This window comes from Manacus vitellinus, unplaced genomic scaffold (genome assembly GCF_001715985.3).
Source record: "Manacus vitellinus isolate BGI_N305 unplaced genomic scaffold, ASM171598v3 scaffold_127_pilon, whole genome shotgun sequence".
Lineage (NCBI taxonomy): Eukaryota > Metazoa > Chordata > Aves > Passeriformes > Pipridae > Manacus > Manacus vitellinus.
The window spans coordinates 390714-403203 of NW_021938935.1; the positions used below are offsets into that span (position 1 = coordinate 390714).

General features: G+C 57.8%; 3 protein-coding genes across 3 annotated transcripts; 1 reads left to right on the forward strand and 2 right to left on the reverse strand.

Annotated features, from left to right (window-relative positions):
- The first annotated feature begins 444 nt into the window (after positions 1-444).
- Positions 445-2304, forward strand: FEN1 (flap structure-specific endonuclease 1). Its single transcript, XM_018067894.1, has one exon. It carries the CDS (start codon positions 472-474, stop codon positions 1627-1629), a length of 1158 nt encoding a protein of 385 aa, XP_017923383.1. The 5' UTR covers positions 445-471; the 3' UTR covers positions 1630-2304.
- Positions 2305-5962: 3658 nt separating this feature from the next.
- LOC103765013 (cobalamin binding intrinsic factor) lies at positions 5963-7773 on the reverse strand. The gene is made up of 8 exons (XM_029965959.1): positions 7605-7773; positions 7337-7480; positions 7141-7263; positions 6880-7049; positions 6607-6768; positions 6298-6524; positions 6091-6212; positions 5963-6024 (listed from the first exon to the last, which is right to left on the reverse strand). Exons 1-8 carry the CDS (start codon positions 7771-7773, stop codon positions 5963-5965), a joined length of 1179 nt encoding a protein of 392 aa, XP_029821819.1.
- Positions 7774-7777: 4 nt separating this feature from the next.
- On the reverse strand, positions 7778-10381 carry LOC103765004 (cobalamin binding intrinsic factor). Its single transcript, XM_029965960.1, is given in 7 exon segments — positions 7778-7805; positions 8839-8897; positions 8899-9078; positions 9080-9218; positions 9297-9954; positions 10031-10174; positions 10240-10381. Coding segments are annotated over 7 exon segments (1350 nt in total).
- Positions 10382-12490: the final 2109 nt, after the last annotated feature.

Sequence of the window (12490 nt, forward strand, 5' to 3'; positions counted from 1 at the left end):
GGGGGGGGGGATGAGAAGGGAAGAGGGTTATTGGGAGGCCTGGGGAGCCGGGAAATAGGTGGAAGTGGGGAGGTGGTGGGGTTATAATGGTGGACACAGAGAAATTTAAGGGAGCGGGATTGTGCTGCGAGAGGCTGAGGGAGGAAGGGGAGTGATGATGGGCTGAGATGGGTGGGGCTGACGGTGAGGCGTGGGGGATGATGGGGGGCTGAGGGTGGAACCGGTATAACGGCTGAGGCTGGAATTGGGGTGATGGCCGAGACTGGAATTGGGATAACGGCTGAGGCTGGAATTGGGATAATGGCTGAGGCTGGAATTGGGGTGACGGCTGAGACTGAAATTGGGGTAACAGCACTACAGGGTGATGGTTTGCAGGGGAAGCAGCCACCACCTCTTGTCCCCCCTTCTTTGGGTGGCCCGACATTCCCTGTGCAGAGCCCCCTCCCAACATCCTCTTTCCCATTCCCCAGGATGGGAATCCACGGCCTGGCCAAGCTCATCGCCGACGTGGCCCCCGGGGCCATCCGGGAGAATGACATCAAGTCATACTTTGGGCGGAAGGTGGCCATCGACGCGTCCATGAGCATCTACCAGTTCCTGATCGCCGTGCGCCAGGGCGCCGACGTGCTCCACAACGACGACGGCGACACCACCAGCCACCTCATGGGCATGTTCTACCGCACCATCCGCATGGTGGAGAACGGCATCAAGCCCGTGTATGTGTTCGACGGGAAGCCCCCGCAGCTGAAATCTGGGGAGCTGGCGAAGCGCACAGAGCGCCGGGCCGAGGCAGAGAAGCACCTGCAGGAAGCGCAGGAGGCCGGCGAGGAGGAGAACGTCGAGAAGTACAGCAAGAGGCTGGTCAAGGTGACCCCGCAGCACACCCAGGAGTGCAAGAAGCTGCTGGAGCTGATGGGGATCCCCTACGTGGAGGCTCCCGGAGAGGCGGAAGCCAGCTGCGCTGCGCTGGTGAAGGCTGGGAAGGTGTACGCGGCCGCCACAGAGGACATGGATTGCCTGACCTTCGGCAGCCCCGTGCTCATGCGACACCTCACGGCCAGCGAGACCAAGAAGCTGCCCATCCAGGAGTTCCACCTGAACCGCGTCCTGCAGGACATGCAGCTCACCTGGGAGCAGTTCGTGGACCTGTGCATCCTGCTGGGCTGCGACTACTGCGCCAGCATCCGCGGCATCGGGCCCAAGCGCGCCGTGGAGCTCATCCGGGAGCACAAGTCCATCGAGAGGATCGTGCGGCAGCTCGACACCAAGAAGTACCCCCTGCCTGAGAACTGGCCGCACAGGGAGGCCCAGAAGCTCTTCCTGGAGCCCGAGGTGGTGGATCCCAACACCGTGGAGCTGAAGTGGAGCGAGCCGGACGAGGAGCGGCTCGTGCAGTTCATGTGCGAGGAGAAGCAGTTCAGCGAGGAGCGGATCCGCAACGGCGTGAGGAGGCTGAGCAAGAGCCGCCAGGGCAGCACCCAGGGCCGCCTGGACGACTTCTTCAAGGTCACCGGCTCCATCACCTCGGCCAAGCGCAAGGAGCCCGAGTCCAAGGGGTCGGCCAGGAAGAAAGCCAAGTCCGGTCCGAAGCCCAGCGCCGCCGCCACAAAGGCTAAAAAGGAGAAATGACGGGGCTGGGCGCCCACAGACCGCTGGGATTGCGGGTTTTTGGGGGCTCGGCGAGGAATTTTGGGCTAATGACGAACAGTTAGTGCTGGGAAGGAACGGATGAGGCTGGGAGAGGGGAGAGCTGGAGCAGCTTCTGGACATAAACACTCCCAAAGTTAAGAATTCCAGCTGCAGAGCAAAACAGGGACAAATTAGGTTAACCCAATCCTGTCCATCCCAAAAGAGGTAAGATGGGAGTGGAAGGCAAGCTGGAATTGGGAAGGAGGCTTCAAATAATGAGGTAAAATTTTCTCTTTAATGGGAGTTTATTTAGGTTTTTCTTTCCCTTCTCATATTCACTTGTTTAAAATCCAGTTGTGATCCCAATTCCAACAAAGTCCTGGCCTGCTCTTAGTACATAATCCGAGGAAAGCTGCTGGCTGCAGCTCTCCCAGCCTGAGTCTTGCTTAAAAATGCTTAAAAATAAAAATATCCAGGAGCCTAGAAAAGCAGCCTCTTCACCCCTGAATTCCAGAGGCATCTTTCCGTGTTGTGCACACTGACAGATCCTGGGCTGGAAATTAGAAGTTGAAACCTCTTTTGAGTTCTTATTTAATTCTGTATTTTTTGTAGTTTTGTTGCTTGTTGGAGCCACGTGCAGGGTTTTGTTTCTAGAATAAAATGTAAGAACAAAGACACTGTTTCTCTTTTTCCAGAGAAATGGCTTAAACCGTGGTTGTAAATGAAAAAAATCCCACTTTTAGATGGAATTCCACAACAGCAACAAACCAAGCACAGGCAGGAGCACAGAAAGTTCCAGTTTTAAGCTTTTTAGATACTTTGTAGACATCAGAATTCCATGGGTTTGCTCTCTGCCAATTTGGGAAAGAAGCTGGGCTTGTTTTGCAGGGAAATTAAGAGTTATTTCATATTTCTTATCCATAAATATTGCTAAAAGTGGGATTTTGCTTCCTTGCTGTGGATTCTCTTAAATCTTTCAATCCATAATCGGTCCTAACAGGAATTTCTTAATTAAATATTCCTCTTTTATCTCCAAGGATCTTCACGGTGAGTATGTGGGAAGGTACAGGAATGGTTTTGTGGTGGAGGGATGAAAGATGATTTAAAAGTAATAATATTTGCAAATAACATCCCTAAATTGTCTATTTTCCATATGTCACAGTTTCTAGGAATTACCTTCCAGCTTTCCACCTGCCAGCACCTTGTTGGGATAAAACCTTGGAGAAGAACTCTTTAAAAGCTGCTTTTCCACCACCCCCTCCCTGCCTTGTGCTCCGTGGTATTCCACTCCATTTTTTCCTCCCTTTCCCATTCCAAACAGAGATTCCCGCTGTTTCCGATGCTGATATTAATTAATTCCAGTGTTATTAATTATTAATGACGTATCCATTAATTCCAGTAGCACTGTTTATACCAGGAGCAGGCGGTGTGGGAAGCCAGGGATCCGAGAGGGCACGGCTGCTGGGAAGAAAGGAACCCCGTCCCAGTGAACCCAGAGCAGTGGGAGCACTCAGCTTTCGGGGGAGATCCCAGTTTATTTAGCACAGAGAAACCTCCCAAGTGTCTGAGCTGCTGCCACAAACTTCATCCCGACCCTCGCCAGACATCCCCAGAGGGCTCCCTGGAGCTGGGGCTGCTCCGGCCTCCTTTCCCGCCGCAGGATCTTGTCCAGCACCGCGCGGAGGGTTCTCTCATACGGCACCGCCATGCCCTGGGAGCCGTGGATGGGGCACTGCCGGCCCCGGGACATGTCCTGCTGGGCCACCTGCTGCTGGGAGTGCTTTGCTGGAATGGCCCTGGCTCCCACTTCTATTCCCAGGCTCTTCCAGGCCGGACCGGTTCTGTTGGTTCCTGTGGCTCTGAGGGAGCAGGGAGGCCTGTCCAGGGGGGCTCCTCCATATGGAGTCACACAGAGGCTCTGGGAGGGGTGGAGGCTTTTGCCAGGAGTGCTGGATGTGTGGGCATATTCCTTCTCCAGCTCCAGAGAGGGCCCTGGAGACGGGAACACGTTCCCTTCCCGCTGGAGGATTTTATCCAGCACCGCACGGACGCTCTTCTCATAGGGCACGGCCGCAGCTCCCTGGGAGCTGTGGGCTGGGCACCGGTATCTCAAGGACACTTCCTGCTGTGCCACCTGCTCCTGGGAACGCCTCACTGCAGTGGGCTGGGCTCCCAGTTTGACTTCCAGGTTTTTCCTGGCCATGTGCATCGTCAGGCCCGGGCAGGTTGTGCCAATTCCCACAGCTCTGGGGCGGGGTGGGCTGTCCGTGGGGGCTCCTCTGCCCGGACTCTGGCAGGAATCACTGAGGCTCCGGGAGGGAATGGAGCCTCTCCCGGGAGCCGAGGCTCTCCGGCGGCGGCGGGTTCTGGGATGGGCTGAGGCTCTTGCGGATGCTTTCCGTCGGATGGAGGCCCTGGATGGGCGCCGGCTCCTGGTGGGAGGGGGGCTCCCAGAGGAGCTGGACGAGCCACAGCACGACAGGTGGCCTCGCTCCACCAGCTTCTCCAGGTCCTCCCACAGCGTCTGGCACACCCAGGGATCCTGCGGGAAGGGCTCCCCGGTCCTCTCAGGCATCACCACGTCCTGCAGCTCCTGGGACGCCATGGTGCAGGGGGAGCAGTCGGGGCTGCATCCGCACGGGATGTACAGGGAGCTCCCGGTTGCTTCTGGATGCTGGGCAGGGGTCACCTGAGCCGGGGGGGAACTGGGACCTGCTGGTGCCACCTGGCTGTTCTGGGAGTCCCTGGCCCGGCTCCCAGCGCACTTCCAGGTCTCAGGTGTCCCCAGCGGCCGTTGCCGAAGGCGGATGGCCAGGGGCACGGCCACGGTGGCCACCAGCAGGAGCAGCATGGAGAGCAGGACGCTGCCATCGCTCATGGCTCCCCACGACCCATCGGGACCGCGCAGGGAGCCGGGGGATGACTCCCAGTGTTACCTGGTGTCAGCGTGGTGATGTCACAGCCCTGCGGGTGGGGACACCTGTGTGATGTCACAGCCCTGTTTTTGACGTCACAGCCACAGGGCATCCTAGAGAAAGGGGCTCCCAGTGGGCAATGGAGGCCCCTCTGGAGCAGAGCGGGCGTGAGATTCTTGGCCAAGTGGGACTCAGGGAGAAGGAGGAGGAGGAGGAGGAGGATGGTGTCACCTCCTGGCTGGCAGAGCAGCAGGCATGGATTGTCCCATGGGACACTGCAGAGTCCTTGAGAAGGGAGCAACAACCAAACCAACCGTGTGTGATCCACAGCACTCCGGTCCTGGATCCAAACCCAGCGCTGTGACAGCTCCTGGTGAGAAAACGAACCCCATTAGGGGGGATAGTGGAAATGTTTTCCCTGGAGGGTGTTGGTGATGGAGAACTGCACTGGGATGGGGTGTGTGAGGGGAAAAGGGGCACCCTGTGGGGCACAGGCAGAAATGTCTCCATGGGAGCACCTGCCCTGCCACACCTGCCCCAGCGCTGCCACCTCATCTGTGTGGCAATGGAAGCAGCTGGAGGGTGTCACTGTCCCCATGGCTTGAGGAAGGGAGGGTCCTGTCTGACTGGTTTGATGTCCTGGATAAGATTCCCCCATCCCAGAGATGGTGGAAGGTTTGTGGATGTTGTTTTTCAGGGTGTCAGGAAGAGTTTGGATCCTGTCCCTCCCAGCTCCTTCTGGAGACAGTATCCATGGAATCCTGGAATGGTTGGGGCTGGAAGGTGCCTTGGAAGAGTCCATGTGGGAGATGAACAGGTCCAGGCTGAAGGAGTGTCTGGGCAGGGCCCAGTGGGAGTAGGGAATGGGGCTCCACGTGCCTGGAGAGCAGTTGGGACCCAACTGGGAGGTGCTGGTGACTCCGGCCGGGGATCGAGTCCCAGAACCAGGTTTGGAATCGTTCTCCCCACCCCCAGCTGTAACCTTTGGGACCTCAGGCCACCGCCTCCAGATTTCCAGGGGAGAAATCCAACTGGTGGCCTCAGGCTGATCGTAATTGGGATTGCAATAATCAAACCACATTATTACACCTGATTAATGCAATTGGAGCTTGTGCAGAGATCAGATTTATTGAACTGAAGTACAGGAATGTTGCCAGAGGAACAACCCAGTGACTAGTGGGCAAGACTGGGAAGGGCTTTGCTGATGCCCAGGGTGGGACTGACAATCCAGAGTCTGGGTGAGGCTGGATTTGTGTGGGATGGTGGGGAAGAGAAGAGGGAAGCTGAACTAATGAAATGAAGAAGGAAAGAAGGCAAAACAGGATCTGAGCCCTGTTTTCCCCAGGGACACACACAGAGGGACACACTGGAATGGCCCTTTATTGCTCCCTGGTGGGATCCAGGGTCTCTTGGTGGCTTCAGTAGGTGCTGAAGATGGCCTGGATGTGCTCCCAGTTTTTTGGCCTGTAGGTTCCGACCCCTGTGGCAGAGGGATATGTGAGGCTGGGATCCCCAGCATGACCCCCCACCCATCCCAGCTGCCCACCTTGCTGGAGGGGACTCCAGCAGCTGAAGAACTGCCAGTATGTCCTTTCAGTCGTGTTTCCAGCCAGCCCATGGATGGAGACCACGAAGGGACCCAAGTGATCGTAATTCACTGTCTCGAAGCTGCCGGGGAGGTGAGTGGGCTCAGGGCTGGGTGGGGGATGGAAACCCCTCCCCTTCTCCCCCACCTGGTCCCTCTGGGTCTCACCTAAAGATCTGGGGCTTTTCATCCCTTGCCACCTGTAGCACCTGCAGCAGCCTGGAGCCAGGTGGGACACACACTGAGGTGGAGTAGTGGAAGTAGTTCTTCAGTGTGTTGGTGATGGAATACTGCACCATGAGGGGGGCTGTGGGGGAGGAGAGGGGCAGGGTGGGCAGCTGGAACACTCCCACGGAGAAAGGGGCAGGAGCATGGTCCCCGTGGGGTCTGGGGGGCTCCCGGTTGGAATGCCGTGTGTCACCAGTGCTGGGGACAAGGGCAGCTGTCGGTTTGGGGGCATTTGGGTGGGGGCAGCACAACCCTACCTGCGTTGAGGTAGGACTTGCCCACGAGGCCAGGCAGGACCCGAGCAATGACCATGGGCTGTGTGTACTCCTGCTCATGGGTCTGGACCATGTGGAAGGCCTGGGCACGGTCCCACCTCCGAGGGGCTTGAAACTTCCTTGAGGACTCCAGAGCCTGTGGAGGAGGTGGGAGGTGGCACGAGCAGCCCAGGGGCAGAGCCGTGTGGCTGTGACCCCCCAGCCCCCCTCCATACCTGTATGGCCAGCCCCCCAGCCCCCTCCATACCTGTATGGCCAGCCCCATGCTGGAGAGATTCCCGATCATGCCTTTCCCCTTCTCCTGCTCGTCCAGGAGGCCGTTGGTCACATTGCCCAGTGCCCACTGAATCAGGTGCTCCTCGTATGGGACTGTGTTGTTCTCACACACCAGGGCCAGCACCGCCATGGCACGGGTGTCTGTGGGATCCTGGGGTCACTGCCAAGCCCTGGGTGGGCAGCAGGACTGTGGCAGTGGAGGGGACTCAGCAGGGCTGGAGGGGTCCCTTACCCACATCGAGGTGGCTGTCAGGGCTCAGCAACTCCTTGGCCAGGGCCACGGCTGCACCTCGGTCGTGTTCCTTCACCACACACAGGGTCAGGATGTCCAGGCTCCTGTTGTACCAGCTGATCACTGCAAGGCAAAGAGGGGTGAGCTGGGAGAGTGGCACCCCCGGCCCCCTGTGCCCCCTGCCATCACACAGTACCGTTGTGGGTTATCTCCTCATGCATTTTCTGCTGCAGGATGGGGATCAGGTTGATGGGCTCTTCCGGGGCAGGGACCTGCCGGGGGTCCTGGCAGGATGAGAGGAGGGCGAGGACGTGCTCAGCCACCTGTCCTGAGGTCATGGCTGTGGGGACAAGAGGACACCGGGAGCGTGGTGGGATGGCACCTGTCCCCCCAGGAGCCGGCAGTGCCAAACCTGTGGAATCTGATCCCTCAGGACCAGGAACCCCCCTCATTCCCTTCCATACCTTTCTGGGCTCTCGTCACCACCTCCTCCTTGATCTCCTGGAGCAGCAACCTGTAGGTGGGACTCTCGATGTCCGCCCCAAGCAGGTTCATGGCCAGCAGGACACTGGGGTTTGACCGTGCATGTGGCTGGATCGACTCCTCCATGCACCGCAGCAGCTCCCGGACCATCTGGTCACAGGAGGCTGTAGCCCAGCACCCCTCTGGCCCCGAGGGCCGGAGGTCCCCAGGACCCCCATGTCCCATCCCCTCCTGCCCCTGTAGTGTCACTGGGGTGTCTCCAGTGCCCCTGCAGGAGGAGGGACACAAACCACAGCCCTGTGTGACAGTGCCGCAGACCAGGGCCAGCAGGACCCCGACGCCAAAAGCCACTCCCGGCATCCTCTGGCCTTGGGAAAGCTGATCCACTCAGGGCAGCAGAGAGCAGGGGCACTTGTCTCTCTGGGCCTCCTCCTGGCTTTTATCTGCTCCTGGTGCCATCCTTTGGTCACCTGCCCTGCCACACCTGCCCCGGCGCTGCCGGAGGGTGTCACTGTCCCCATGGCTTGAGGAAGGGAGGGTCCTGTCTGACTGGTTTGATGTCCTGGATAAGATCCCCTGTCCCAGAGAAGACAGAAGGTTTGTGGATGTTGGTTTTGGGGTGTCAGGAAGAGTTTGGATCCTGTCCCTCCCAGCCCCTTCTGGAGACAGTGTCCATGGAATCCTGGAATGGTTGGGGCAGGAAGGTGCCTTGGAAGGGTCCATGTGGGAGATGAGCAGGTCCAGGCTGAAGGAGTGTCTGGGCAGGGCCCAGTGGGAGTAGGGAATGGGGCTCCACGTGCCTGGAGAGCAGTTGGGACCCAACTGGGAGGTGCTGGTGACTCCGGCCGGGGATCGAGTCCCAGAACCAGGTTTGGAATCGTTCTCCCCACCCCCAGCTGTAACCTTTGGGACCTCAGGCCACCGCCTCCAGATTTCCAGGGGAGAAATCCAACTGGTGGCCTCAGGCTGATCATAATTGGGATTGCAATAATCAAACCACAGTAATTACACCTGATTAATGCAATTGGAGCTTGTGCAGAGATCAGATTTATTGAACTGAAGTACAGGAATGTTGCCAGAGGAACAATCCAGTGACTAGTGGGCAAGACTGGGAAGGGCTTTGCTGATGCCCAGGGTGGGACTGACAATCCAGAGTCTGGGTGAGGCTGGATTTGTGTGGGATGGTGGGGAAGAGAAGAGGGAAGTTGAACTAACGAAATGAAGACGGAAGGAAGGCAAAACAGGATCTGAGCCCTGTTTTCCCCAGGGACACACACAGAGGGACACGCTGGAATGGCCCTTTATTGCTCCCTGGTGGGATCCAGGGTCTCTTGGTGGCTTCAGTAGGTGCTGAAGATGGCCTGGATGTGCTCCCCGGAGTGTGGTTTGTAGGTTCCGACCCCTGTGGCAGAGGGATATGTGAGGCTGGGATGTGGAGACCCCCAGCATGACCCCCCACCTTCCCTGACTGCCCACCTTGATCCAAAGGTTTCCCAGAGCTGAGGAACTGCCAGTATGTCCTGTCATTGTCACTGCCAGCCAGCCCGTGGATGGAGACCACAAAGGGACCCCAGGATGTCTGCTCTGTCTTGAAGCTGCCGGGGAGGTGAGTGGGCTCAGGGCTGGATGGGGAGATGCCAACCCCCCCCCCCTCTGGCTCCTCTGGCTCTCACCTAAAGTTTTCGGGATCCATCTCCTCCGCCCTCTCCAGCACCTCGAGCAGTGTGGAGACCCCTGGGACCGTCACCGAGATGCTGTAGTGCCAGGGGATTCCCTGGAGGTTGTTGGTGATGGAGTAGTGCACTGTGATGTCCTGGGACTCCCGTGGGGTCTGGGAGGCTCCAGGTGGGCTCATTATACCTGTGGGAACCCTGTGTGTCCCCAGGCTTGGGCACAGATCCATGGGGGCACCGCAGTTCAGCGTGGCCGCATCCAGGTAGGACATGCCTACGAGGGCTGGGAGCACCTGGGCGATGGCCATGGGCAGCTCGAAGGTGTGGTTGGTCACCACAGCAAAGGCCTGGGCACAATCCCAGTCCTGAGGGGCGTAAAAGTCCCTTGAGGCCTCCAGTGCCTGCGGAAGAGGTGGGAGGTGGTGTGGCCAATCTGGGAACGGGACCAGGTGGCTGTGACGGCACATTCCCCACCCCCGTACCTGCAGGGCCAGCCCCATGCTATAGATGTTCCCAATCATGCCTTTCCTCTCCTCCTGCTCATCCAGGAAGTTGTTGGTCACCGTCCAAACTGCCTCGTGGAGCAGATCCTGCACCTCCGGGTCCTCCACGTTGTCGTGGGCGCACACCAAGGCCAGCACCGCCACGGCACGAGTGTCTGTGGGTCCCGGGGTCACTGCCAAGCCCCGGAGAGACCTCCGGAGCAGGAATGTGGGAGCAGAGGGATCTCTTACCCACACTGATGGGGCTGTTGGGGCTCAGCACCTCCTTGGCCAAGGCCACCGCTGGCCCCCGGTACCTGTCTGCCCTGACCAGGCACAGGGCCATGGTGTCCAGGCTCACGCTGAACAGGGTGGTTTTGGGATGACCCTTGTCCTCTGGAAAACAGAGCAGTGAGATGATGGGATGCAGGGAGGTGGACACCCCCCAGGGCCCAGCGTACCCAGCTCGACCATCTCCTCATCTGTTTTCTGCTGCAGGATGGAGATCAGGTCGATGGTCTGTCCCAGGGCGTGGACCTGCCGGGGGTCCTGGCAGGACGAGAGGAGGGCGAGGACGTGCTCAGCCACCTGTCCTGAGGTCATGGCTGTGGGGACAAGAGGACACCGGGAGCACGGTGGGATGGGACCTGTCCCCCCGGGAGCTGGCAGTGCCAAACCTGCGGAATCTGATCCCCCAGGACCAGGGGCCCTCCCTCATTCCCTTCCCTACCTTTCTGGGCTCTCGTCACCACCTCCTCCTTGATCTCCTGGAGCAGCAACTTGTAGTTGGGACTCTGGGTGTCCACCCCAAGCAGGCTCATGGCCAGCAGGATGCTGGGATTCGGCACCTCTCCGGGCTTGATGGAGCCCTCCATGCTCTGGAGCAACCGGCAGACCAGGTCCTGCGGGGCCGCTGGAAGGAGAGGGAAGGTCACCAGGATCCCCCGGCCCATCCACGGGCTCTCCGGAGTCTCCACCCTCTCCCACTCACCACAGTGCTCCGTGGCCGTGCAGCCCACCAGGGCCAGCAGGACCCCCATGGCCAAAGCCAGGCCCAGCATCCTGTCAGAGCGCACTGATCCGCTCGGGACGGCAGAATCCCGGAATTGGTCTCTCTGGGCGTCCTCGCTGCTTTTAACTGTTCCCAGTGACCTACAGCTGCCCATCCTCCCACGGTGCCAGCGGCTTATCTGTGTGTCCAACTGTGCCTGGCTGGGGAGGGACAGGGATTTTCCACCTGGGATCACTGGGCACCACTTGGGCCAGTTCCATATCCATGAGGCTGTGAGGCTGGATGGGGTTCCCAGCAGGAACCTCCTTCAGTCATCTACCCAAGGTCCTGGAAGCCCCAGGAGGTCTGTGCTGGCTGGACTCTCTCCAGCTGTATCCCACTCGGGCTTTCCAGGAAACTCCAGCCCTGTTGATCTAACCTTGGTACCGGGAAAAACAGTGGGAAAGGACGTACTGGGCAGTACTGGGAAGCAATCCAAGGATTATTCTAGCATCAGGTGTGGGAAAACAGAGGGAAATTCCTGTCTAACTGGTTTCTTATCCTGCTACCATAAGGTCACCCAGGTGATGGGGAGGCACTGCATGTAATTTTGGGGATTTTAGAAGGAGTTTTGCTCCGGCCCCTTCACAGAATCCTTCTGGAGAAGGTGTCCAGCTGTGGGATGGGCAGGGACAGGGTGTGCTGGGCAAAGAACTGGCTGCTGTACTGGGTTCACTGGGATAGGGGCCATTTTATTCCAGGTACTGGGTTTGGATTCACGCCAGGGATGCTGTGGGTGGACAAATTGGTGTGTTGTCACCAAGGACCCTGCAGTGTCCCACGGGAGAATCCATGTTTCCCATGCTCTGCCAACCAGGAGGTGACACCATCATCATCCTCCTCACAACATCATCACCGTGTCCTGCTTGGCCAACAATCTTCCATCTGCTCTGCTCCAGGGGGGCCTCCAGTGCCCCCTGGGAGCCCTTTTGTCCCCCTGAGCACTGGGGTGACCTGGGGCTGGGATGTCACACAGGAGTCCTCCCTTGCAGGGCTGTGACATTGCACAGCCACCCCCTGGCTCCCAGTAGGGTCCTGGCAGATTCCCCTAAGAAGGGGAGGTGACAGCCCCAAAATGCCTGAAAATTCACGAGGGGGGTGTGTGTAAAACACTGCCGAGTTCCTCATTTTTATGTATATTGGGAAATAATAGTATTTTATTTCAAAATCGATTTCAGAATAACCTCCCGTGCCTGGTGTGTTACAGACAGGACTTTATTCCATGGAAAGTCTGAATGTGGATCTGTAGGGTTTGGAAATGCAAATCTAACATTTGTGTATAGAAATAAAACAATAAAGGACTTGGAAATGTGCTAGGTGACCTGTATGGAGGAACAAGAAGCAGCTCTGTGTGTTAGGTGTTTGTTCTCTCTCCCCTCGCCGTGACTTCCCAAATTCGGGATCTGGGCCGGGATTTCAGGGGGGGCTCATTAATTAACTGTAGCAGTACGTTCGGATACATGTCCGGAATAAAGACAAGTGCCAAAAAATACTCAAGCATACAAAATATCTTTTATTACAGTGAGAATAATAATAATAGTAATAAACTTAGCAAGAGGAATTAAAAACTAAAAAGAAAAAAAAGGATACAAAATAACTATCTTATCGGGTGGCATTAAAACAAATACTACGAACAGTATTTAATACGGTATTAACTAGTG

Bases quoted from the DNA above. Each gene is read 5' to 3' on its own strand.
- FEN1 (XM_018067894.1), top strand. From the start codon at position 472: ATGGGAATCCACGGCCTGGCCAAGCTCATCGCCGACGTGGCCCCCGGG.
- LOC103765013 (XM_029965959.1), bottom strand. From the start codon at position 7,773: ATGGTCCGGGAGCTGCTGCGGTGCATGGAGGAGTCGATCCAGCCACAT. The intron at 7,481-7,604 runs GTATGGAAGGGA...TTGTCCCCACAG, and splicing joins GGTGACGAGAGCCCAGAAAG to CCATGACCTCAGGACAGGTG. The intron at 6,525-6,606 runs GTGCTGCCCCCA...TCCAACCGGGAG, and splicing joins ACCTCAACGCAGGTAGGGTT to CCCCCCAGACCCCACGGGGA.